This window comes from Hipposideros armiger, unplaced genomic scaffold, assembly GCF_001890085.2.
Source record: "Hipposideros armiger isolate ML-2016 unplaced genomic scaffold, ASM189008v1 scaffold_6, whole genome shotgun sequence".
NCBI classification, from domain to species: domain Eukaryota; kingdom Metazoa; phylum Chordata; class Mammalia; order Chiroptera; family Hipposideridae; genus Hipposideros; species Hipposideros armiger.
Window position 1 is genome coordinate 5656394 of NW_017731356.1, and position 22465 is coordinate 5678858.

Genomic DNA, 22465 nt, shown 5'->3' on the forward strand with positions numbered 1-22465 from the left:
GGCGTGGGGTGCGGGGAGTGGGGAAGAGAGGTCCGGACCCCATGACCAGCAGGGCCTCCACTGCAGCGGCCACTGTGTCCCTCTCTCCCCACAATAAGGAGAAAAGCGATCCAATAAGCAGGGAAGGCTCCTCCTATCGCCCAGGTGCACATTGGGATAAACGTAGGCACCTGGATTGTTGAATCAGGTGCTTCTCAGATTGAACTTGGCTTCCCAAGGACTGAGGAAGTGGACTCCTAGGCCTCCCTGCTCCGTATGCACCACATTAGCCCTGCTCAAACCTATTCTGTATTTTCAGTTTCTCAATACGACTGCACTTTAAAACAGCTTTTGACTGCTAACCACAGTTTGACAAGCAGTGCTCTAGAAGGCCCGTTTCAGCAGTCACATAAAATGGATTTGTCCCCTCTTTACTGTAGGCTATAGGGATGTAGCCTTTAGAACGCCTATCAAGGGGCTTAAAGGGCTGTGTGAATTTGGTATCCCGCTCATGTTTGCTCGGCCTGCTGGTGAAAAGACCTCCCGGTACCATGTACTTAGAGAAATTGGAGGTCTCCAGTATGCTTTGCACCATCATCCTGGAAGCACCCCTGCAACCGCGTGACTTTGCAGGGTAGACACCCCCTGATCTGGGAGGTTTGGTGTTCTGCCTCGGCCTGTATGGAGAGGAACGGTGCTGCCAGGACAAGCACCCAGATCTCTGGCTGGCAGATTAGGGCTCTTGGGTAACAGCACGCTGTGTGTATCCGTCATGGGAAACCTAATTTTTTCCCTGTGGATTGCTTGATAGAAGTGGTCTCTCTCATTTACAGGAAAACCTCACCTTGCGGCTTCCATCGGTGGATTTGTAGGTCAAGATGTAGTTCTCAACCTCCGCTCTGGGAGGCTGCCAGGAGATCAAGGCGCTTTGTCTGGTGACGTCACTGGCTGTCAGGTTTGCAGGAGGGTCCAGGACTGCAAACAGGAGGAAACCTCAGGTGCGCCCGTCCCTCCAGCTCCTCCCCGTCGGATCCCAGGCATGTTTATCTATGTGTCTGCCTACGTGGTTTCTGGGCTGCTCACATGCTGACCCCAGTTCTAGCTTGGACAGGAGCCGAAAGGGAGGCCCTGGCTCAGATGATAATCCTTTAGTGTCATAATTATCCTTGCAGTTCTTCCCACCTTCCCTTGCCAGGGCCTCTGGGCCTCGGGGTGACATCTTCCAGCCTGATCCTCTGTCTGAAATCATGACTAGTTACACCTGCATGTCTGTGAATTCACTTTTTTTTTTTTTTTTAAAGATTTTACTGGGAAATTGGGGGAGGGAAAAAGACAAGTTTTGTCCTTTTGTTCTTCAGTCTAGTTGTGGAGGACGTCGCTTCACTGGCCCATGTTGGTAGTATGATCATTGCGCTCTCCCCGGGTGAGGCAGTTGCTCACTGGCCACTGGACGGCTGCTCACGGTGGCTCACAGTGGCTCATGGCCACTCACACTTGCTGCCAGCCACTCACGGTAGCTTATGGCAGCCCACTGCAGCAGGGGCTGCAGCCTACGCCCATCGCTGGCAACTCACAACAGCCCAGCTCCAGGTCGAGCTGTTGTTCACCATCTTAGCTGTAGAGGGAACAGTGTCACTGGCTCTTATATGGGATCCGAACTGGAGCCCTGCTGCTCAGAGCTGGTGTCCCAAGCCAACTCTTAACCAACACGCCACTCAGCTGGCCCTGTGAGTTCACTCTTGAACTTAAAACATTCTCCCATCGATACCTTTGTCTACCGTTCTCCTGGCCATGACCATATCCAGCAACTGTCACCCCCAAATCAAGCCCTTTAATATCCAGCAGGCTTTTAGACACATCTCCAGTCCTGGCTTCTCTTGGCCTGGTTCTACTGCTGTCACCAGACCCAGGATGAAAGCAGAAGACAGATGTGTGTCTGCTGGTCAAGGGCTACAGCACACCTTCGCTGATCTTTGGGCCTCAGTCACTACAACAAGAAAAGCTCATAGCTGCACTGTCCCAAACCTGTAGCCTGTCACCTAGACTACCACATGACTGATCATGCTCAGGGCCCACGAAAGCCTCCAGGGGTCGGATGTGAAGCTGACCGTGTACTCACGGGTAGAGAAGTTGGTGCTGATGGTGCCACTGGTGAGAGGTCCACTGGTGGCATACATAGTGACGATATAGTGGGTGCTAGGAAGCAGGTCGATAAGCTGGAATTCCTCACTGCTTCCATCAACCAGGATGGTCTCTCCAGCAACTAAACTCGGATGGATAAGGATTGGAGAAGGTTATTTAACTTAGAAAAGACCAAATCCAAAGGCATTTCACAAAGACTCAATATCTGAGAATTCTGGGAAAAAAAAATCATTGAGAGGTGATTTAGCTTAGCATTTCAGTCCATGCAAGGATCGCCTCTTGTCTCACTTTGCATCTTAATTGAGAAAAAGACTCCTTGTTTGGAGGCTGAATTGTCTTTTCTGTAACTTCTGCTCAGGCCTCTGGTGTTGCAAAGAGTAAGTTGAATCCTTTGTCTACATGACCCCCTCCTCCTCACCCCTCCCTCTTTTCCTAGACTGAGAACATTCAGACTCCAATCCGTTACATGTATGAGAGAATTCTCAAACTGTCCCAATCCTGGCTTCCTTTTTCTAGACAGGTAATGGTTTATCAGTGTCCCTGATGAAATGTAAAGCTCAGTAGAGAATTGAGAACAATAATGGAGATGTACTGACCAATATGAAATAAACAGGCTCAACCTCCTCTTCTATTTGTGCCAATTATGTTCCTTCATTAGGTTCTGAGACGGTCATGTGACGTCATTGTCGCAGCGGAGATTGTTACTCATCAAAGACCTTGTTTGTAACCACCTCCATCCATACTTTGCATAGTTGATTTTTTGCACCCATGGGAAAAGCTTTGCATTTATTTCTATTGCATCTCGTCTTGCTGATTGGGTTTTAGACTACTGTTTCAGTTCATTAAAGTATACTGGAATTTGGATTCTACCGATGTCAGTTTTGTTTTATACACAAATTTGGTAAGCATGTCTTCTCTGTATTCACTCAAGCTGTTGATAAAACTGTTCATTAGATAAGGGCCAAGCCCTGTCTTGTGCCTTTAGAATACTCCTGAGTCATTCAGCATTTAACTAAGGTCACCAGGCATGTCTTCAAACGAGGTAGGACCTGAGGTGTCAGTTACTTGTGGTCTAAAGGCATAGAAAGGCCTCCCAACAGGTCAAAGTCTAAACTAACTCTTCAGCCAAGTACACATAATGCCTCCAGATTTTTAATATCCTTCTTTGCCTTCTCTAGCTACCATGCATTTGCACATGCCGTTTCCTCCACCAGGCAATTCTCTCCCCTGGTATGGCTGCATCTCTGACCATGGCGGGTCCTCACACTCCTTATGCTCTCTCACATCACTACAAAAGCAGACTGCTCTTTTTCTTGGAATTTCCTTTTTTCTCCTATTCTCCCTCTCCTTCTGTCTCTCTCTCTCACACACATCTGCCTCCTCTCTTCCCCTCAGTAGCCTGATCTCTGTCACTATGGCCCATCGTGTTTTCTGCTCGCTTACACCATGACTGCTCACATCGACTTATAACTATTTACTTGTCTGTGACATCACTAGGCATGGATTCTGTGACTCTGTGTGCTCTGTCTCTGAATCCTTATAGGCCAATAGGGGATATGGCACACGGGAAGGCACCAGGGGGATTTGCTGAATGAATGACAGTTAATTGCTATGATGGAGCTGTGTTCTTTTTATACCTGTGATCAAGTGCACCTGACTGCCTTAGGGGAATAACGGAAGCTTTGACACGGGAGATAGTGTTGAAACTAAGACTTGAAGGATGGGTTTTCTTAGGCAGACAAAAGGGGAGAGAATTGCCTGGTGGAGGAAACGCCATGTGCAAATGCATGGTAGCTAGAGAAGGCATGGTGAGAGTAAGAAATGCAGATCATGATAGGCAAGGAGGGGTGGCAGGAGTTCAAGTGGACTGTGGACACACACACAGAGGGTTAGGACACACCCACGGGAATAATATTCATTCTCTGAGGAGGGTCATTCAAATAGCTACAGTTCTACACAGCTCCAAATATGACCAATCATGTATGTTTCCATCTAAGTGATAAGTGGGTTTTTCTAATACTTTTCTTAAATACAAATGATCTGGTAGATTTGCCAAGAAACAAGGACATAAAGTGGTTTTGGTAAAACTTATTCTTAGGGGAAATTGTGTTGGTATGTAACAATCACTAATTCTTTTTCCATTTAGTTGAATAGTCTGTTTTGGTTTTCTTTTTCCCAAGTTTTGACAATCAATTTATTTTTTTGCAGCTTACAGAATTGGCATTCTCTTAATTTTGAAAATTAAGACATCTGCCTGCCTTCTGTCCCCTGGTATCCTTGTTCTCTGGATTCCCGATTATAACCCACAACAATTCTGTGATCGCATGTGTCATTTAGGTGGGGAAATCCTTTCCATAGGCCTAGAGACTTGGACTACTCAGCACTGTTCTGTGTTGGGCTTCTCTATTCTACTCCAGATAGTGTGAGGTGAACAGACATGGTGAAAAAGACACTGAAACTCAAGATTTACATGGGCTCAAACTTTTGGGGTAGATATGGGTAGAAAAAGACTAAAGCAATAGCAGAGTTTAGTAGTTCTGCGTCCTTTGTCATCTGTTATGCATTATCTGCTTCAAGCATGGTCCTGTACCTTTAGTGTTTTTCTTGCTCTGTAAATATCTAGAGAAGTCTGCTTTCTTGCTCGTAGCATTTTGGGGCAAGTCTTAGCTCGATTCTGAGTTTACCTTCCTAGTACGATGTTTCTGATTCCGTTTTGCCCTTGGTTACGTGTCCTTCTTGAACCTTTCAGATCCTGCTTCTTTCTCAATTCCCATAGTGGATTGAGTTTGGGACATCGTAAGAGCCGGAAAATTTCTGATTTGTCCCTCAGATTGACAGAATGTTTTTGTTTTTGTTGTTTTTACTTTCATGTCTCCCGCTGCAATCCCCGCCATGCCCACCTGACTGAGGGATAGGCCTGCAGACACCCACCTGCGAAGTGCGTGAGAACAATGACGTAATTCTCCACTTCTCCCACGGGTGCCTTCCACTGCAGCAGGGCTTCCGTGGGGGTGATGTTGGTCGCAGTCAGATCCACAGGGTTGTCCATGGCTGAAATGGAACCGGAGAATGTCAGGTAATGGTAGAAGCAACTGCAGGGTGGACATCCATGAATGATCTCCTATAGTTCTACCCAATGCGTCTCCCACAGTTTTACCCATGATAAATGTCAGCTGCTGTGCCATAGGAAACAATGAAGTGAGTGGAGACCACTTTGCTTTCTCCCCTTCTGGTTCCATTAGCCCCTCCTCTTCTCCCTGTCTCCTTTCCTCTCAAGTACCCAATTCTCCCCAGATCTTCCTTTTAATTAATTAACTTATGTGCAGAGCACTGTCAGGTGCTGTGGGGGATATCAAGATACGGCTGTGTGTCTTAAGACATTTAAACCTAGATGAAAAAACTAAGGACGTAGAGCAATCGTTATATTTCTTTAGTTAATGGGAAAACATGCTTCTCGGGCTTTTGGCACTTGCATCCGTGTAAGAGCATGACTTGCACAACGATGTCTGTTGAGTGTGGTGGGAGCTCCAAGAAGGCATGGTACCTCCCGTGCCTAACACCTAGAAGGTTCTCAATAAATACTTGTGCAGTGGCTGAATGGGGCTCAGGTTGCCTCTAAAGTCCTATTTGGTTACTGGATTCTTGGTTTCCTACTCACAAGGCGTACTGCGTACTGAGTCCTGTCAGGGGAACAGAGTTTGCTCATCATACCACATTCCTAGTCTCACTCGCCCACACTCTATGCTTTTGTTTCACTACTGTGCCTCCCTTCCATGAAGCTGGGATTCAGTCTAGAAATGGATGTTATTACAATAGTTTAGGCATCAGATCAACTCAAGTGTCATGTAATTTACTTGTGGGGACCAGGACGTGCTGTTGAGCTGACTGTGTTCTCTAATGGAAGATTGTTTTTATTGCTTGCCTATGTCCCTCATTTCAAAGCAACAACCAGAAAATAGGTTTACAATTTTAACATCTGAATTGTATCCACAATCGGTGCCTTCAGAGAGGTCTTCAAATGGAAACTTATGAGAAGAAGAGGAAAAGTCTTATGAAACTGTGATTAACTTGATCTCTGAGATGGAACACGAGATCCTGTAGGAGAGTACTCATTTCCAAAGGTTGTAAAACCATAAACCTCATGTAAAAACAACAAATAAAAAAATAAGACATTTCTGTGAAATTGCCAAAATAGCTCTGCCTGAACTTAAAGGAGGGCAGTTGGGGTTGGTGCCCTGTTGAATATCTGCTTTAGAGATACTTGCTGATTATGACCAAGAACCCGAAGAGCAAGTTCTTTTGACCCACGTTTCTGCTCTTTTACCTTGTGGTTAAGAGACGCTTGAAATCTATTTTACTGCCCTCTGAGAAAAAGCCTAATTTCTTGATCATGGATTTCTAAGACTTTCAGGAAGGTGTGAAGGGGGCTTCCTTTGACTCATTGGGTGTCACTTCGGGTCACTATTTCTTAATACTTTAATGGTCACAAATAATTTGATGGAAGGGGCAAGACTGAACCAAAAACATGGCTGGGTTATCTGTAGTCACAGGCCTGGAAGGAAGCTAGGGAAGATTAAAATATCCTGTGGTGTCTTTAGAAGAATCTTTTTTTTGAGTTTCTGAAGGAATGCTTCTTTGGCCATGGCCTTAGAGATGCTATTTCTGTGAGAGAATCTACAAAAGCAGTGAGGAACTCCAAGATTCATGTCCTTCCAGAAATACGGTTCTTTGAGGAAAGTAAGTGACCTCAGGAAATCCAGGTGTTCTGCTAATGAGGCAAGCTGGATGTTTTCCCATGTACCATGGGAATGATAGCTTCATTGGGAGGTTAGGTCTGGGGGTTGGGGACAGAAGACTTTGGCTGTCCCCTCTTATGACTTCTACAGCACATCTGACCTACTTCTGCATGGTGGGCTGGCAGAGGGGCCAGAGAGGGAGGGGCAGTGGAGCTGCTGCAGGAGTTCTGTCCTCAGGCCCCCCCCAAGGGGCTCATTTTCCAGAGGAAGGCTACCACCTTCTTGCTTTCTGGAACATAAAGCAAGAGCAAAGGCAGCTACTTGGTGGTTTGTGGACATATTTGATGAGAGGTTTCATGACCCCAAAGATTGTTACTGGAATAACCACCTTTTCCTTCTCTGCAGTGACATTTCCTTTGCTGAGTCTTTTAAAACTTTATATGGGATGATTCAGATATCTGGTCTGAAATTCACTTCCATTATGGGTCTTTGAAAGGTTTCTTTGCATATCAGAAGTTCCATGAACATTCCTGACTGCGCCCAGGGAGACTCCTAGAGGGTGACTCTCTGAACTTCTAGGAGTAGACAGGACTGTCAGCGGGGAGAGAAGGTGCCAATTGCTTTGCATGATGATGCAGTGAGTCAGAGGAGCGCCCATGAACGGGGACCCCCAGCCCTGAGCCAGCATCCTCTGTATTAGCTGGAACACCTTCACTCTTTGCCTCTTGTGTGTGGCAGGTCCTCAGCAGGGCCCTGACCTGGCCCATGACAGGGAGACATGCCTACCTGTGTGCACCAGAGTACAGATGCGCTCACTTTCCTCCCTGCCCCGCACGCTGTTGAGGCTGATTTCATACTCGGTAGCTGGGTACAGCTTGGTGATGGTGAATTCTGTCACAGTGTTGGGCACCACTGAACTGTCCAGCCGTCCCACTGAGGAGGAGCAGAAACCACAGTTAAAGTTCAGCAAAGCCCTCACCGCTGCAGCTCATGGTAAAGTCTCCCTAGGAGCTGCCGGCAGCACTTGGTCATGGGTTCAAGGCTCAGCGCGCTCAGTGGGGAGGGGAGGGAAGGTTCATGGACGGGGAATGTTGGAGCTTGAAGGGACCTTGCATGCTGGTTCCACCTCCTCATTTTACAGGCTCTTTGGAGCAAAGTAAAAAGAACTATTTCTTAGGTGGTTTTCTAACAAGCTGGTCTTTTTTATGGCAGTACAGAGGGCATGACTGCAAAGAGTGGTTCACATAGGCCAGAGACACAGAAGCCTGTAAAACTTCCCCACCACCTCCCTGGAAGTGAGTGTGTCCCCCGCTTTGTTAGCAATGCCATGAGCCCCAGTAATAACGGGCGGGATGCAGGCGAGGTCTGGGCCAACTTCCTCCGACTCATAACCTGGCTGGAGTGGCAGAAATAGGACCATCGTCACCGTGGTTCCCTCCAAGCCTCCATCCGGCCCTGCTGGGTCTGTTGGCCCGCCCCAGGGTTCTAGCTTAGACTTCACCCTCTCAGGGACGTGCACATGACCCTGGCTCTTGGCAGGTTCTTTTAGGGCCCGTTGCTCCTCACTGCACTGCCTGGATAATCATGACCAGTTAGCTCTGCTGGTGAGAGGCCTGCTTTTTGGGTGAATAGAGTCAAGTCTTTTGCGAGAGGAGTTGGCGAGTGCAGGGTTCCTTGGCCGCTCCTCATCTACCCACCCTCGTTCCGATGGAACACGCCACGGAGAGGGGGGAAAATGCAAGCCGGGTGGCGATAGCCTCCCATAACACCCTTCATTCAGCTCCAAGTCCCACTCATCTTGGAGAAATCGAGTAGCTTACTTACCTTGTGTTGGCCGATATGATACTCGGTAGTAATCAAAAGAGGCAACAGGAGGGCTCCAGGAGACCACAAGTGAATCCTTGGTCACATTGCTAATTGTGATGTCTTTGGGGGGATCGATTCCTACAAAGACCCAGGTGGTTGTGGGAAAAAGACAGAAAGCGCAGTGTGAATAAGGAATTCCTGTCCCTGGTGTTATGTGGACCAAGAGTTAAGGTTGTCCCAGAGGCAGAGAAGACCTTTCTGTGGGTAGGGCATCCTTAAAACCGTGGTCAGGCTGAGGTCTCACCTGAAGCCACATAGGTATGGTCCAAGCCACATTCATGGAGGATATTTTAACAACATAAAGTCAAGCAGGCAAGGTCTGTGCCCGGCAGCAACTATTACCTACCTGAAGGTCAACTGGGAACTTTCCTTTAAGTTTGTATGTTTTGTTTGAACTGGGAGCAACGTGGCCATGTTATCTTAGGCAAACCCAACTTCTCCTGGACAAACCCAGCTCCATCTCTATCTCTTATTTTTTACCATCCACCTTTGGTTCAATTTGGAAAAACTGCCTATTGGCTGTAGAGGGGATTTCAGAGCATAAGTCCAGAACCAATCTACTTTCCTAAACTGTGTTTCATTTTTACTATTAATATGCACTTTAGTTTTTTGACTGCTGGAGTATCACAGGATCAAAAACAGGTGAGTGTTTAATCCACTTGTCCAGTTTGTGGGTTCTTGGCAGTATGTAGCAAACTACCCTAACACAGATATCCTCGCATACATGCATGCTCATACTGGGGATTGTATTTGGGGATGATGAGATGAGAATAAATCCAATCCATCTCTAAGTGCCTGTGTTTTCCAAACAACATGCAAATCAACCCCACCCTCTGGGTACCGGGGCCCTACATGGTTACAGGCCAGCACCATCTGATTTTGAGGAAGCATCATTTGCATCAGTGACTTCAACGGGCAGTCAACAGATGGCTCTCCGGAACAGGAATGAATATCTCCTTACTGTAGAAGGGTTTCCTCTTAGACACTAGCTCTCTCCAGGGTTTTCTCCCAGGCGGGTAGTAGAAGGATACTTGGACTAACACTTTTAAGCCCTGGCCTCCTCAAGAGGTTGAGCCTATCCTATCTTCTAAACGGCAGTTTCCCATCTTATGCAGCCCTGGAAGAGGTGGCTTCTTCAGAGCAGCTCATAGACCCCTCACTAGCCAAATGAGGCAGTCTCCAACTCCTTGGGTGTTTCACTTCGTAAATTTCATTGACTTGTCAAAGGCTACTGTGGGATCCCCCTTCACCACCTGCTGTCAGGTCCTCTCGCCTCACCTGTGGTGATGGAGCCCACGATAGGCTCAGAGGTCACCGTGCCATGAACTGCCACCAAGTTCACGATGTACTCGGTGGCTGGCCGCAGGCCCATCAGGACAGCATGCCTCTTGGTGGCATCCAGGGAGACCTCCATCATCTCTTCCTCTTCATCCCGGGGGCTGTAGTTCAGAATGAGTCTGTCTGCCGGAGGGGATGGGTCACTCCAGGTGATGTTTACACTGGAGGAGGTCACGTGAGAAAAGTGCAAATGGGAGATGGGGCGGAAGCCTGCAAAGCAGAGGAGATGGATGTTCTGAAACACATGTGAGGTGGTGGGGCCACTGGGCTCGAAGAGCCACCTGACGGAAGGGGTCAGCTTTCCTTCTTGCTAATAAAACCTCTCTCCCAGAGGTCCTACCTGCTCACTCCCCAGCTCTGTCCACTCCCCTTTCTCCAAGCCATAGACTGAAAAATGAATACCCTCAGGAGGGTAAAGCCAGAATTACCTCTGTGAGTTATTCTAATACTGATCCAGGATTTCGAACCTCTATTCTGGAAGGAATTTAACGCGACCCCATGGATCCTCTGAGGGCCTGCCGATTCAGGGCGGGCAGGGAAGGATGGATGGGACCAGCCTCTCTGTCCGGGCTAGACCAAACCAGATACACATTTGCAGGCAGGTAGGTAGCCTTGCTCACCTCCCCCCTTTACTTCCAGCCATTCCCTCTTGATTTATTAGTTTCTCCTCTATCTCTTCTTTGTCTACCCACATTCCTCCTTTCTCTAAAGCAGCGGTTCTCAACCTTCCTAATGCCGCGACCCCTTAATACAGTTCCTCATGTTGTGGTGACCCCCAACCACAAAATTATTTTCATTGCTACTCTATAACTGTAATTTTTCTACTGTTATGAATCGTAATGTAAGTATCTTTTTGTTTCCCGATGGTCTTAGGTGACCCCTGTGAAAGGGTCATTCGACCCCCAAAGGGGTCGTGACCCACAGGTTGAGAACCGCTGCTCTAAAGGAAATGGGACATTGGAAGAGTGGGTTGCCCGGATGACCTCCTCACACTAAGATCTGCTGATCCCTGAATCCAGCTGGGCTGCTGCCCCGGTACCTGTGAAGGCATCCACAGTGGACTCCAAGCTCTGCTGCCGGCCCCTCTCGGCGGTGATTGAAATGATGTACTCTGCCCCAGGCTCTAGGTCTGTCAGTGTGTACGAGACCCTGTCTTTGGGCACGGTGACTTCCGAGGCGATCCCGGAGGAAGGGGTAAAGGTAATTCGGTAGTGGTCAATGGGGCCGCTGGCCTTGGTCCAGATGAGCGAGATGGAGGTCTCTGAGGAGGCTGTCACCATGAGGTCTCTGGGACTGTCGAGTTCTGTGGGTCAACATAAGTAGCCTATTTGACATGGGTTCCACAGGAGGGCCAGTATTTATTGGAATTGGCCCCCTGCGGATGTCTAAGCTATCAGCAGGCCTGCTGACATGAGGATTAGCTTGTCATTGCTGACGCTCAGCTCACTTTTTGTTAAGCACCTTCCCTTTGAAAGATGGCCAGGGGCTTGGCAAACAGATGGACAATGTGCAGAAAGGCATTATTAGCTCCAAGGCCACTGGAATACATCCACCTCTGGGACAAAGCTGGCTGCTGATTTTCAAGCTCTCCAAATCCATCGTCTCCCAGCCTTTCTCAGGAAGCCAAGCAGGGCACACCAGGAGCCACCACCCATTAGGGCTCTGCCATTCTTGGCAACAGTAGCCGTGCCTATTCCTGAGGCCATTTTGACTGACCTGGCTGTGGGTATACAGGAGACTAGATTTGAAGACTCCTGGGGACCCCTGTCCATGTGGTTTTTTAGAGGGGCTGTCTATGCTCAACTGAGCCTCAGGGGAGGAATTCGTCCAAAATCTCCAGCCCAACCTCGGGCTTGTACCTAAGGTACTAGAGCGATTGTGAACTTTACCTGGGGCTTGGAAGTAAAATGGCTGGATCCAGGGCAGTAAGGGGCTCAAGCCCCATTGCTCTTAGATTTCGTTGGTTGTTTCCAAGTCTAGACCTTTACTTTGTGGCCTTTTTGAGGGCTTCTGTGGTGCACAGTAAGGATGGCCACATTCTGCCTGCTGTGGGGTGGGCTAGATAGAAATGTGACCCACTATGATGGCAGCTGATTTGGGATTTGTCTATCTCTGCCCTGCACAGCTCTGGACAGCCGCTCAGACCATGGGGACCCACGCACAGATCTATGGGGGACAAGACAGGACTCCATCCTGCATGTCAGGTGTTGGGTTTGGCATAGGGAACCAAAGAGCTGCAGGTGGATGTTGTTCCCAGGCTGACAGCTGCTGCCCAGGGACCTGCTCAATGGGGGGCATTGCCTCTGACTGGTCCCTGCCAGGACAAGCCTCCACAGCTGCTCGGTCTCACAGGGCACCCTGGTCTTCTGCCACACCAGTCCTCGACTCACCCGTCCTTGCATTCATGGTGGCTGGCACACTTTGCTGTGAGTTCATGACGGCGGATATTCCAACTCCATACTCAGTGCCAGGTACCAGATCTATCGATAGATGCAGAAACAAACATTATTCTCTCTGTGTGTCAAGGGTGGGAAGACTGACAGAAGGGAAACAAACGATCTTAGATTCCTGTTCAGGTCTTGTGTTTAGTCCTTCCTGCATCCCCCCTAATCACACCTATTAGGAAATCCCAATTTCACCACCTAGGAAATCCACACCAAGCCAACAGGATGAGTTAGTCAATACCGAGCTCCCTCTCGCTGTTGTTCTCCCTGGAAAGGAGGTGAGGCTGCCCTTGTCAATGATCGTCAGAAGTATGTTCTCCTGTGAAGGTCTCCCCATGGTACTTAGAGTCTCAGGTTGGCTAAAACTGGCAAAAAGATTTCTTGCTTCATTTGTGAATTGGGGAGAGTATAATCTAGAAGGAATATGCGGACACACCCTCTAACGCACTTCTTGGATATTGTACACGAGGACCAAGCTGCGCCTTTTGTAGATAGCGACTGAGGCCATATGTGGACTCTTGAGTGTCTTCTAGTGAGTGACAGTGGGGGGGCTTTCTCTCTGAGCACAGGGCTGTCAGGGCTTTCATGGAGGGACACACAGAAGCCCTGTTGCTGTGGGCTCCCTACAAAGGTTGGTAATTCAGGCTGCAGATATGGCTCTAATTTTAGGATGACCTCTGGGGAACTCTGGGAATGTGGAGAAAAATGCAAAAACTGTCCAACTAAAGGATGTAATCTTCTCTGGGGAAATCCTGTGGGGGATTGATACAAAGGATCACTGGGAGCCTTCCAGAACATCTGGGATTATCTGGGGCATCTCTCTATACTCGCCCACATTAATTTTCAGACTAACTGATTTGACTGGTATATTAATTTTCCCCTTGTTATTGTAAGAAATCACCACAACTGAGTGGCTCAGAATACCACACAAATCTCTTGTTTTACAGCTTAGGTGATCTGACATCTATAATGGCTGAGTAGGTCTGCCTTCCTTCTAGAGACTCCAGGGAAGAATCCATTTCTTTGCCTTTTCCAGCTTCTAGAGGCTGTGGCCCCATAATCCATCTTCAAAGCCAGCAGCATAGCATTTTCAAATCTGTTTTTCTCTCCGACCTCTGCTTCCATCGTCACATCTTCCACTCTGACTCAAATCTCCCTGCACCCCTCTCGTAAGGACTCTTGTGATGACATTGGGCCCATGTGGATAGTACAGGCTACTCTCCCCATCTCAAGAGCCCTAACTTAATCACATCCACGAACTCCTTTTCATCATGTAAGATGACGTAGTCACAGGTGCCAGGGACTAGAATGTGGGCATCTTTGGGGGCCATTATGGTAGCGTCAAACTAGTATCAAACTCACCTTCCTTGATTAGGACTGGGGTTGTATAATAGAAAAATGCAACAAGAGCAAATCATCACCCACAGGGACCCTCAGAGACAGTCGGAGTTCTGGCGGGCTCTCTGGTGCCCTGTGTGGGCTGCCAGAGCCACAGCTGATGATCATGCCCTTCTGCGTTGACAGAACATTTGTTGTTCTCAAAATACCTGTGTGTTTGACCCTCATCACAAACTTGTGAGGACGGCGGCACAGGGAGTCTTTCCCGTCTGCGTTAGTTTCTTGGGGCTATCATGACAAATGATCACAGACTGGGTGGCTTAAAACAACAGAAATATGTTCTCTCTCAGTTCTGGGGTCTCGAGAGCTGAAATCAAGGTGTTGGCAGGGCCGCGCTCCTTCCGGAGTCTCTAAGGGGAGAATCCTTCCTGGCCTCTTCTTAGCTTTGGTGGCTCCCGGAAGTCCTTGGCGTTCCTTGGCTTGCAGCTTTGTCACCCTCTCTGCCTCTGTGGTCCCAGGATGTCTTCATCAGCTCAGGCTGCTCTAACAACTGCGGTAGCCTGGGGGGCTTAAACAACAGACACTGACTTCTTACAGTTCTGGAGGTGGAGCAGTCCAAGGTCAACACACCAGCAGATGTGATGTCTGGTGAGACCCTACTTCCTGGTTCCTAAATGGTGGGCTTCTCACTGCGTCCTCACATGGCGGAAAGAACGAGGGAGCTCTGCGGAGTTTCTTTTAAAAGGACACTAATTCCATTCATGAGAGCTCCATCCTCATGACCTCACTTCCCAAACGTCCCATCCCCTGACATATGAGGATTCTAAAATATGAATTTTGGGGGGGCACATTTAGTCCATGGCATTCTCCTCGTGTGTCTCTATCTTCTCGTCTTATAAAGGCCCTGGTTACATTGGATTCAGGGCCCATCCTAACTCATTATGACCTCATCTGAATTTGATTTCATCTATAAAGACCCCATTTCCAAATAAGGTCACATTCACAGGTTCCAGGAGGACATGAATTTGGGGGTGGGCACTATTCAAACCAGTACATCATCTTTGTATTAAAAAAAACTAGGCAAAGAGTAACTCTGTGACGAGCTGGAGATGACTCACGCTTCTGGCCTCAGGGTTCAGGGCTTTTAGGAGGACTGAAATGCTCCGCCCTGCCCCGCCCCCCATTTCAACCCCTTCCCAGAGCAGCTGTGACTTCCACAAGAGTCCCAAGGTATCAGGAATAATTTTGAGAGAAAATGCATGGAGCAACCTTTCCTTCACACACATTTTGGTTTAATGAAGGGGGCGCTGCAGGGTAGCCCAAGGGTTCTACACCCCCTTCCCAGGATGGCTTCCATGCAGCCTATGCAATAAACCCCCCAGGCTTGAGGATGGCAGGACCTACCAGGCCTTGCTGACCAGGCTCCCTTGCAGAAATGCATTAGAATGCGCCCTCTTTTCCTTTCTCAAACCAGTTCCACCCAATTCCTAACCCTTCATTCTTTCTTCCTCAAAAGCGCCAACACCAGGGGAGGTAAACTGTGCAGTCTGACAGACTGTGAGGCCTGCTGTACACGTGACTATGCAGGCTCTGCCATTTTTTACCTGTGTAACGGTGATTACTTAACTTCCTCGAGCGTCAGTTTCCGCAGAAGGGGAAGAATAACGGTATCCATCTCTGAGGGTCATTGTGAGGCTTCCATGAACCAATGTGTATGAAGTACAGTGCCTGGCTCATTGAGACAGGAGCCAATAGTATTATTTCCTCGCTAGAGAACTCCTCCAGGATTCTCAGTCCTTGTGTGGCGTGTGTTCCCCCAGGCAGACACAGGCTGGTCCTCGACACATGTGTTGTCGCTTTGCTGAGGCTTAGCCTGTTGGCTCCAATGAAACCAGTGATTCAGGGAGTCCAGCTGTCAGTCAGGAGCCAGCCCCTGGCTGGGCCGAGTACCTGTCACTAGATTGATGGGGTGACTGCAATGCCCCCAGATCTGTTCAGAGCACACATTTATCTCCGTCAGTCTGTTCGGCGAGTCCCAGGTACATCCTTGGTTGGAGAAATGAGATTACCTCTGGGACATAAACTACATTTCCCAGGCAGCTGATTGAGACCTTCAATTGCCTATAATGAAGTAGAAATTCTCCGACGTAGATGAAGGGTGACAGATCATGGGAGTAAGACAGAAATTATATGCTGCCAAGCGGATCTAACATGGAATGTTTTCATCCGAGTCTCTTATTTATGAAGCTTAAATGAAATGTTCAATAATTTACAATGGAGTTGTCTCCTTCCAGAAAAACTGGTGCAGAAATTAAAGTACCCCCTTCCCAGGCCTTCTGTCTGGGGAATAGGGATGGGGGACTTGCTTTATAGGTTCCTGCCTGCTGCTTTCCTTTGATTTTCGGCAGCTTTCTTCCTGTGCTACAAGTGAATTGTTGCTCTTTGCCAGCAGGTAAAATACAGTTCTGCTGCTGAAGAAAATGTGTGTCTGAGGCATAGCCAGGGAACTGACATATTGGCACTCAGAGGACTCCGAGGGATTTCCCACCATTAGAGATTCCACGGCTCTCTCTCTCTCAGTGCTCCTTTATCTTTCTACCCAACTTCTGCAAGTGGTAGCATAGAAATGGCTCTGATCCCTTTCTTCACAATGGCTCAGAAAAGTCATCCCATTGGAAACCACCAGCCTCCATCCCTCACAGACCCTCCTTTGTTCAGCTGGCAGGTTGATACTGCTCTCAAATCTTTCACTGCGTGCCCATCCTCCTCTGAGTGCCCCAAGCACACAGTGCATCCGCTCACCAGACGTCACTGAGACGCATCTTTGTGCCCGGCACAAGGCTGTGTCCTGGGGACACCAGGGTGAGATGAATGGACATCAACCTTGCCCTTTATGAGATAAAAAATATCTGAACTCAAGAAGGAAATTAATTATTTACTGAGCACCTATAATCGGCCAAGCACTGAGATGCACGCAATAGGTAATGTGGAAAAATAATGAAGAAGAAAGGCAGGGAAGGAAGGAGGGATAAAAATCAAAGGAGAATTCTTGAGTGTCTGATGGCCAAGAGTACTATTATTGACTATAGTTTCTTACAGAGTCTACCATGCTGGGAGGGCATCCTGATAAGAAAACAAAGGCTCAGAGAGGTCCATTCCTTGACCAAGGTCACAAAGCTCATATGCGATAAAACTGGGTTTGGAGCCCAAAGCCTTTGCTCTTTCTGACATGTCACGGCGTGGTCTGTGTCCCTAAGAGTCCTACAGGCAAGAATAGGGGTAAGCAAATTGGAATTGGAGATTGATTTGGTGCTACACCAAGGGCTGCTAAGAACATTATTTTTGGGGTGGAAGGTGTGAGGCCAGCACGGGCTGAAGTAGCTACAGAAGGCTTCCTGGAGAAGGGACTTGAGCTGAACCTTGGAAGCCAGCCAAGATCAGAAAAGGTAGAGGGAAGGAGCTGTGGGATTCTCTGGTGGTCAGCATGGGGCATGGCGAGCAGGAAGAGATTAATTAGGGCTCGAGGCAACAGGAGCTAGCCACTTCTCACCTGCACTGCGAGGACCATGGGAGAGAAAGGCTGAATGATTAGGAGACCCATTTTTCACATTTCCTGCTGCTGGCAGGGAAGTCATAGGGTGAAGGAGGCCCCAGAAATGGAGACTGCTGTCTCTTGCCAATGAAAACAGGAGGAAGATACCTGGGCCCTGCAGGCTTGGTTGGGTTCAGGTGAACATGTAGGAATATGGACCCCTTTCATCTCGAAAGCCCTGGGCTCCTCTCTCAAGTTCTGTGAAGCTCAAGTTTACCAAACTGAGGTGAGGGATTTGGTGGGCTCTAGTGCATTTGAAGGACATCTGCTTTCAAAGGTAGGGGCAAACCGAGGACCCTGTCCCCGCAGAGTTTGCAGTCAATCTCTTAGTTTTTAGAACAATTATGTTATTATATTGTCATTGTTAGTTTTCATGTTGGTGTCTTCACTAGACTCTTAGGTCTTTGGGTCAAGGGATTTGGTTGTTTTCGTATTTTAATTCAGTAAGTAGTATAGTGAAAACAAAACTGACACCGCAAAAGCAGCATGACCAGGGTGGCGGTGGTGGGAGTGTTAGGAAGAACTGGGTTCTGAAGGATCAGGGCACATTTGGTTGGGAAAAGGGTGTGGCAGGCAGAGGGAATAGCACCTGCAGACACAGGTGTGGCCAAATAATTCATGAAAACCAGGAACCCAATGTAGGACCCCTCATGGGGAAATTTCCAGCAGTGGAATTTGGGTACTGGAGGTTTCACAGATGGGGAGACATTTGGAGACAGGGGATCTTCTGGGAGCCCCTAAAATCACACCACATAGGCAACAATCCACTTTTGAATACGATGGCGGGCTGAGCGCCTAGGCTGCACATCCTCATCTCCCTGGGTAATGGCAGATGCTTCTCCAGGTTCCCTGAACGAGCCAGGCTTCGGAGGACATCGCCCTGCCTTTTGAGTGTAGGTGACGTTCGAACGTCAAGAAAAGCAGCCAATCCCATGCTGACGTTAAGGAAGGCACTGGCCCCACAAGTCTATATTTTAAAAGACATAATAATACCAAGGAACTTCTCAGAGGCAACTTCCTCGTTGCCGGGGGCATTAAAGAGACACGTGGCTTTTCAATCCCTGTTCTACAGGCACGTCTGTCCCTGGAAATTCCCAGCAGGCTCTTCTCCGGGTCCCCTTGGCTCAGTCCTTTTCCATAAGTAAGGGGACAGATACCCTTATGCTTGAGCTCTGTGAGGAGGAGGGGTGGGGGCGCCTCTGCCCTTTCTCCCCTCTTTTCTGCTTGGGCCTCTGCAGCCCACGCTCCACCCTCCAGTGGCGCGGTGTTCAGAGGGTGCCTTCCCAAAGTGACCACTTGGGGTCACTGTGACTTCGCCCAGAGGAGGCTGAGCAGAGTCTGGCCTGGCCCCAGGCCCACTGCCCGACTCCTTCTCCCCAGAAGGGCCTGTAGGGTGTTAAGGTCTGGCACTTGGTCTGGTGTTTGCGCCCGGGCCCGTCAGACGGTGCAGATGGGGTGAAGTCAACATCAAGTGCATTGGTCAGTGCTGATTTGCCAGCTGGACTCCTCCAGGAATCTTGGATTTCTTCACGGAAAATTCTCCTGTGGGCAAGCACATCTCCCACCTTCACACCTTGAGGATACCACCTTCTCACCACTAGATCCCCACCTGAGCCCCCGGGAAAACATGTCCCCAGCAAACAGAGGCCTTGAAGGTGGCCACTCGCACACCTGACTGGGGGATGCTTGTAGACAGCAGCCTTGTGTTGGGGTGGGGAGGGGTATGGCTGGCTGTAGGTCTGTTTTCTTGCCTCCTATGTTGTACTGTGATGTCTTGGGGAATCTTCCAGCCCTGTTGATGATTTTTCTGATTAGCATCTCATTGACAGGAGCACAGGCAGCTGGCTGGGCAGTGCCATCGGGAGGCATGCAGGTAGGCGCCCGCGGGGTGGGCGAGGGATAGAATACATGGGCCCTGGAGGACTGGTTTAGAGCCCAGTGCACACAGGTCACATGGACCAGCTCCTTTTGCCTTTTTCCTGGTCACACGGTCCTCAGGTGTGGGCTCCTGTTCACGAGGGAGGACCAGGTGAGAGAGTACATAGACTCTGGCAAAGCACTGCAGCCACAGGCCTGTCAAGTCTGGTTAGAGGAGTCACCGCAGGCATAGGCCAGAGCAGGGTTTAGGGTTTACACTTGTCCCAGGCACGGCTTTTCGACCAAATTCCAGTCAAGGAATGAGAATCTCCTTCCTTCCTTCCTCCCTCCCTTCCTTCCTTCCTTCCTTCCTTCTTTCCTTCCTTTCTTCCTTCCTTCCTTCCCTCCCTCCCTCCGTCCCTCTCTCCCTCTCTCCTTCCCTCCCTAGGAGTTTTCTATATGGTTTATTGCTCTGCATTGCTACCCAGAAAACAGTGGTGGCATGAGTCCCTGGTGAGTGCTGCCAGTTCTAACCTAGACGCCCCTTGGTGAGCCTGTAAAGTATTTAATACTCGGAGACCCCTTTGGAACGCCAGGTATGACACACAGGCCAAGCAGGCATCGTCTGGGTGGAAAGGCTGAGCCTAAAAAAAGACTTATCGTTAAGGACACAGAAGCCACCAGAGCAGAGAAAAAAAAAAACATCATTGCAGACACTAAGTCTGTTGTTCAGAAACAAACTCATGCTCCAGAGGGAATTTGCTGGGAATTCGCTAGAGAGGAAAATGAAAAAGAAATGTTTGGTGTGTTGTGCCCCAGCCTGGCCTCTGTGAGGCAAAGGGCGAGGTCTGCGAAGGGGAGGCCGGGAGCGGGTGCATGCTGCCGCCCTCTGCCTGGCTCAGGGACCTGGAGGGTCAGAAAGGCCTGGGTTCCACAGTGAGGGGTAACCGGCGGCTGCAGAGACAAGGCCTCTGCAGGGAAGAGCAAATACAGATGCCAGAGGACTTTAAGGGTTTAGAGTCAGTGGTGAGAATAAAGGGATGTGAGCTTATGCCAGGAAAGGCCAGGATGCCACAGATCCAGCTCTGAGCTTCACGGGGGTTAAAAACAATCAAAGGTCAAACGGCTATTGAATGTCGCCATGTACCAGTCGCATTCCTAAGTGTTGATAGAGAGATGGATAGATGGATGGACAGATAGATAGTCTCGTTTGATCCCCACAACAACCCTGTGAGGTAGACATGATGTCCCTCAGGCCTGGAAGTTTAAGAAATTTGGCCAGAGACGCACATCTATGAAGCTGGTCCAAAACCCCAGTGGGTGACTTTGGGAGCCATGCTGTAATGGGCGCTTCTTACCCACTAACATACACACAGATGACTGGGGGGTCTTTTAAATGCGGGCGCTGATTTGGCAGGTCTGGAGGGAGAGGGCTCTAACATCTCTCGGGGTGTTCCCCTTGCTGCTGGTCCCCACACCCCACTTTGAGAAGCAAGGCTCTGCACGGTGACACACCAATTATAGGAGGCAGTCCTAAACCTTCCATCCACTCGCTGGCCTCGTCCTCCCCCCTTCGTCACCATCGTCAGCTTCGCATGTTAGAAGTGCTCTCTTAAACTCATTAAATACACACTCTCAGCTCTCATTAAAACCTCATCATGCCGGCTGAATGGCTCAGTTGGTTAAGAGCTCGCTCAAGAGTTTGAGCTCTGACCAACAGGGTCGCTGGTTCAATTCTCAGCCCAAGGTGAGCTGCTGCTGAGCTGCCAACAGGTGGCAGGATGGCTCAGCTAAAAATAATTAATAAAATAAAAAATACATAAAACCTCATCGTGACACTGTGAGGTAAAAGGTATTATTCCCATTTTACAGCCGATGAAGCAGAGGCTTAGAAAGGTCAAGTCCACTGGCGCAAATCACACCGCGAGTGGCTGAGCCTGGATACAGGGTCTAAAGTCCTGGCTCGTAATATGTTCCTCAGAGCAAAGCATTCAAATAAAACTGGGGTGAGACAGGGGACCTTCTGCTAGGAGCCCTGTTTTCTAGGGAGTGGGGCTGGGGAGGACTGAAGTTTCTATCTCCTCTTTCTGGCCAGGGAGGTAGAGCCGCAGGTGATCCTGGAGTACCCTTCCCAAAGTCTTGTTTTGTAAATGCAAATAAACAACTCGCTTGGAACCAGACCAAAAAAAAAAAAAAAAAAAAGGCCTTGAGGCTGACAATCTCTCCTCTTCCGCGTCCGAGGTGGGGCGTGAGGGAGAAAGCACAACTGTTTAGAGCTGGGGTCAAACTTCTCCGTCGCTTTGCCTTTCCTCCTTCACGCTCCTTCATTCTCTTCCCCCAGACGCCACAGCAAGAGAGCCAACAGTCCTTGTAATTTGCATCGCGGCAAGTACAGACATCCTTGATTTCCTCACATGCCTATAATCCCTGCTTAAATCACATAAAGGTATTAGCGTTTATAAGTTTCCCCAGCAGTGAGCTCCCTGGGATAATTATGAGTAATATATATTTATAGTTTAATTTCATCAGCTCAACTCGAGCCAAAAAAATCGACCTGAGCCCACTCCTCAGTAATAATTTTTCCTTTCCTTACAAGTCTATAGCATTTATCCTGCTCCTTTTGTAGAAGCAGCCATGGCATGGCAGGCTTTTGACTAGGACTCAGAACTGCCTTCGAGTCACAGCTGTGCCCCTCGCTAGTTTTGTGAACTTGGGGACAAATTCCCAAGTTCCCTGAGCCTCAGTTTCCTCATCCATAAAATGGGGGTGCTGACATCTCTCCTGAGGTTGTTGTGAAGATGAAATAAGCTGTAACTATGTGGAGGTATCTGGAATAATACAGATGACCACTGAGTGTAGAATCTTTTATCCCTGGTAGTGGGTGCCAGTGAGTAGGATGACTGGGCTCTTCCCTGTATCTCTCTCTCTCTCTCTCTCTCTCTCTCTCTCTCTCTCTCTCTCTCTCTTTTTTTTTTTAAAGATTTTTTTTTATTGGGGAATTGGGAACAGTGCTAGGGAATTGGGGGAAGGGGAACAGACAAGTTGCCGTCATTTTTTTTGGTTCTTCAATCTAGTTGTGGAGGACGTTGCCCCACTGGCCCAAGTTGGCACCATCATTGCGCTCTTCCCTGGTGAGGCAGATCAGTCGCCGGCTTCTGGACGGCCGCTCACTG

General features: G+C 48.8%; 1 protein-coding gene across 1 annotated transcript in view; it reads right to left on the minus strand.

Annotated features, from left to right (window-relative positions):
- Window positions 1-22465, minus strand: part of TNR (tenascin R) — a 378542-nt gene that overhangs the window by 28028 nt on the left and 328049 nt on the right. Inside the window, exons 10-17 of the mRNA XM_019647030.1 lie at window positions 12452-12541; window positions 11101-11364; window positions 10002-10271; window positions 8682-8801; window positions 7644-7790; window positions 5053-5172; window positions 2099-2242; window positions 824-954 (exon numbers count right to left, since the gene is read on the minus strand). Coding sequence (XP_019502575.1) covers window positions 824-954; window positions 2099-2242; window positions 5053-5172; window positions 7644-7790; window positions 8682-8801; window positions 10002-10271; window positions 11101-11364; window positions 12452-12541 — 1286 coding nt within the window. The remainder of the gene's footprint in view (window positions 1-823; window positions 955-2098; window positions 2243-5052; window positions 5173-7643; window positions 7791-8681; window positions 8802-10001; window positions 10272-11100; window positions 11365-12451; window positions 12542-22465) is intronic.